At 64.4% G+C, this 3,917-nt stretch overlaps 2 protein-coding genes across 2 annotated transcripts in view; one reads left to right on the top strand and one right to left on the bottom strand.

Moving 5' to 3' along the window:
* LOC104127603 (protein lifeguard 3) overlaps window positions 1-2,869 on the bottom strand; it is a 21,070-nt gene extending 18,201 nt beyond the window's left edge. The window contains exons 1-2 of the mRNA XM_035895819.1: window positions 2,858-2,869; window positions 1,525-1,529 (exon numbers count right to left, since the gene is read on the bottom strand). The gene's annotated coding sequence lies outside the window, so the exon portion shown is untranslated. The remainder of the gene's footprint in view (window positions 1-1,524; window positions 1,530-2,857) is intronic.
* SLC11A1 (solute carrier family 11 member 1) overlaps window positions 1-3,622 on the top strand; it is a 6,307-nt gene extending 2,685 nt beyond the window's left edge. Inside the window, exons 5-15 of the mRNA XM_009640288.2 lie at window positions 428-534; window positions 617-687; window positions 787-854; window positions 990-1,145; window positions 1,274-1,432; window positions 1,605-1,694; window positions 1,855-1,974; window positions 2,511-2,660; window positions 2,738-2,811; window positions 3,265-3,418; window positions 3,506-3,622. Coding sequence (XP_009638583.1) covers window positions 428-534; window positions 617-687; window positions 787-854; window positions 990-1,145; window positions 1,274-1,432; window positions 1,605-1,694; window positions 1,855-1,974; window positions 2,511-2,660; window positions 2,738-2,811; window positions 3,265-3,418; window positions 3,506-3,616 — 1,260 coding nt within the window. The 3' untranslated portion in view covers window positions 3,617-3,622. The remainder of the gene's footprint in view (window positions 1-427; window positions 535-616; window positions 688-786; window positions 855-989; window positions 1,146-1,273; window positions 1,433-1,604; window positions 1,695-1,854; window positions 1,975-2,510; window positions 2,661-2,737; window positions 2,812-3,264; window positions 3,419-3,505) is intronic.
* Window positions 3,623-3,917: the final 295 nt, after the last annotated feature.

Here is a 3,917-nt window from a genome sequence, read left to right as displayed (position 1 = left end):
CATGGCAAAAGAGGGGGGGGAGCTACGGGTCCCACCTAGGTGACAGGATGCTGAGGGGGGTGAACAAGCAATGAGAATTTGGCTGAAGGACAGGTCCCCAAAAGGAGGGCTGGATACATCCGTCTGCCCCGGCATCCCCCGGGGAGCATCATATCCAGACAGAGGGGTCCTGTCCTTAGCTCCCACTGGGGCAGGGATGGGCAGGTGGGGCAGGCTGGGATTTAGGATCCATCTTGCACCCCAAGACTGTGTCATGGGAGAGGCTGGGGCAGGGGGATGTCTCCCAGGGTCCCCATGCTGCTCTGGGTGGCCTGCAGCAGCCTGGTGACAGGGGGAAGGGTCTCCACCCTGGAGGCTGTGCCCGCTCAGCCCGGGGCCAAGTCCCCCCTTTGGGCTCGGGTACCTCACCGTGCCCTGGCCCCTCCAGGTGCCCCGCGTGCTGCTCTGGCTCATGATCGAGATCGCCATCATCGGCTCCGACATGCAGGAGGTGATCGGGACAGCCATTGCCTTCAGCCTGCTCTCGGCTGGCCGGTGAGCCACCCCACAGGGACCCCCCCAATGGCTCTGCTCTGCCGAGGGGCATGTGGCTAACAACCCCCTTGCCATCCCACAGCATCCCCCTCTGGGGTGGGGTCCTCATCACCATCGTGGACACCCTTTTCTTCCTCTTCCTTGACAAGTATGGTGAGTGCTGGGGTGGGGGGGACAGTGGGGACACTTGCCCGGGCAGCCTGGTGGCAATGTGGCATTGGTGTCCCCCACCCCATCTCTCGACCCCTCTAGGGCTCCGCAAACTGGAGGCTTTCTTCGGCCTTCTCATCACCATCATGGCCCTGACCTTTGGCTACGAGGTGAAGGGGGGAGCTGGGGACCCCCCCTTTCCCCGCAGGGCGCTGGCAGAGCACCCCTGTGAAGCACCCCTGCTGCTACCAGGCTGCAGCAGGGGTGAATGCCAGCTCACAGTGTCCCTTCCCATCGGTCCCCAGTATGTGGTGGTGAGGCCAGAGCAGGCGGAGGTGCTGAAGGGCATTTTCCTGCCCTACTGCTCGGGCTGCGGGCGAGAGGAGCTGCTGCAGGCCGTGGGCATCGTCGGTGCCATCATTATGCCCCATAACATCTTCCTCCACTCCTCCTTGGTCAAGGTGAGGCCAAGGCACTGCCATGGGCGCTGCCACACCGGGGTGTCTCAGGGGACATATGGGGGGGCCAGCCCTGTGGAGCTGAGGGATGGGGGGTGCTCGCCTCACCCCATGGCACCCATCATGCCCAGACGCGGGCGATCGACCGATCCAAGAAGGAGGCAGTGCAGGAAGCCAACATGTATTTCCTGACCGAGTCCTGCCTGGCCCTCTTCATCTCCTTCCTCATCAACCTCTTCGTCATGGCTGTCTTCGGCGAGGCTTTCTACCGCCAGCGAAATGAGGATGTGGTGAGTGTCACCCCGCGCCCGCGGGGAGGCGATGGCTGTGCCTGGCTGCGGAGACGTCCAGGGCAAGCATCCCTTGGAGAGTGGTTGCCCTCATCCCCTGGGATGGGGGGGTCACCCCCCTGTCCCTGGGGGCTGCCAGGTGGCCGTCACTCATGCCCGCCGTGCCTTGCAGCACAACAAGTGTGTCAACAGCAGCGTCAGCCACTACGCCGGCATCTTCCCCGCCAACAACGAGACGGTCTCTGTGGACATCTATCAGGGGGTGAGTGGCGCCGAGCTGTGCCCAGCGGGCATCTGTGCCTGTTTTGGGGACATAGCGCTCCCTTCCATTGACCTCTGGGTCTGGGGGCTGCTGCAACCCTGCTGGGAGATGCTTCGGGTGGGGGATGCTTTGGGGTCCCCATAGGAGTGTCCCCGCACAGGGCGTCATCCTGGGCTGCTATTTCGGGGCAGCAGCACTGTACATCTGGGCCATTGGCATCCTGGCAGCGGGACAGAGCTCCACGATGACCGGGACCTATGCGGGGCAGTTCGTCATGGAGGTGAGGGATGGAGATGCTGGCCCTCGCCCCCATGGGGAGCAGCTGGGAGGGAGGGGAATCATGGGTGGGACCGGGGAGGGGGTGGTGGTGTGTGTCCTGGCAGCAACCCCCCCAGGGGCATTTGGCAGAGTTAATTGCCCCCCATTCCTGCAGGGAGAGGGGCATGGGGCATTGCCCACCCTGTGGGTGGCAGCTTGCTGGCACCAGGGTCCCCAGTCCCCCGGAGGTGGGATGGGGAGAGTGCCCACCCATTGCTCCTGCAGGGCCACCGCCACCCCCTGTGACACCCCCTCCCAGAGACACCCCATTGGTGTTGGTGCCCCATGCAGTGTTTCCCCTAAGGAGCTCATTTGCTTAATGAGCTGGAGCTGACATCTAGCGGAGCCCAGCAGCCCTGCAAGGGCCGGCTCAGCACCCTGGCACAGAGGAGGGAGTGGTGCCCCCATGTCCCTCCGAGCCAGGGTTTGGGGCCCCACCCCAGTGTGGTGCCCCAGGCATGGCAAGGGGCGAGGGCGCAGGTTTCGCTGTGTCCCCAGGGCTTCCTGCAGCTTCGCTGGTCACGCTTCACCCGGGTGCTCTTCACCCGCTCCTTTGCCATCCTGCCCACCATCTTCGTGGCTGCCTTCAAGGATGTCAGCCACCTCACGGGCATGAACGACCTGCTCAATGTCCTGCAGAGCATCCTGGTAAGGTGGAAGGTACCGCCTGCCCCCCAACACCTCAGCCGGGTGGCCGTGCCACCCTCACCTCCCTCTCCTTCCAGCTGCCCTTCGCCGTCTTGCCCGTCCTCACCTTCACCAGCCTGCGCCCGCTCATGCAGGACTTCACCAACGGCCTGTGAGTGCCAGGGCAGGGGGGAAGCACGGGGGGCAGAGTGGGGCACCCTGGCTGCAGGTACCCTCCCTTCGGCCCATCCTGCCCCCCAAACCATGCCGCAGGGGCAGTTGGTGTAGGAGCATTGCAGGAGGGCATGTTCATTTCCATGTGTCCAGGGCAGTTAGAGTGCGACAAACCCCATTGCTGCCCTATCCATCCTCACCCCAATGCCCCATCCGCCCCCCACCCCTGGGTCCTCAGCATCCTCCTGAGCGCTGCCAGCCCTGCGTTTGGAGGGTGGCCAAAGAGCATGCCCGGAGCCCCATCGTGAGGGTGTAGTACGGCTGCGGGGTGCAGAGATGTCGCGGTTGGGCTCTTGCTCACCTACAAATCAGATCTCCCAGACCGCTGTGCACGGTGGCACATGGGGTAGGGGATCTGCCCTGGTGCTGATGCCCGCTCCCCTGCCCACAGCCCGGGGAAGGTGCTGATGATCCTCATCACAGGGCTGGTCTGTGCCATCAACATCTACTTCGTGGTGGATTTTCTGCCCACGCTGCAGGGTCTGGGGTACTACATCCCCCTGGGCCTGCTGCTGGCTGCCTACGTGGCCTTCATCACCTACCTGGTAAGGCTGGCACCGTGGGAAGGGGTGGTCGGGGGGGGATGGCGTCCCTGCTGGGTGCCCATCGCCCTGTCCTCTTTGCCCCCACAGATCTGGACGTGCAGCATCGCGCATGGAGCCCAGTTCCTGGCCCGGGGCCACCACAGCCGATTCAGCTTTGGCGTCTCGTTCGACCCGCCAGCCCTGGCAGGGACCCGATGACAAACCCCGTCCCCCATTACTGTCCCCCCATCTCTGCCCAGCACAGCCCCCTCGCCCCACCCCGGGCACCGGTTTGATGCCACACGGAGCCCGGGGATGATGTTCTGGCCAGAGATGCACCCAGCAAGGAAGGGGTTAAGAGACGGGTAGACCTTCCCCCCAAGTTTTAAGAGCCCCTGCAATTCAGAGGTGCTGGTCCCGGCTGGATTGGGGGGCGGGCAGCAGGAGGTACCCCCAGCCCTGGGCACAGAGGCTTCAGCGAACGAGCCGCCCCAGAGCCCGCCCCTCCTCATTAGTGCCG

The sequence above is a fragment of the Egretta garzetta genome, unplaced genomic scaffold (assembly GCF_000687185.1).
Source record: "Egretta garzetta isolate BGI_Z169 unplaced genomic scaffold, ASM68718v1 scaffold186, whole genome shotgun sequence".
Classification (NCBI taxonomy): Eukaryota; Metazoa; Chordata; class Aves; order Pelecaniformes; family Ardeidae; genus Egretta; species Egretta garzetta.
Note: the sequence above shows the minus strand (reverse complement) of the source record. Positions and strands in the feature narration are given on the sequence as shown.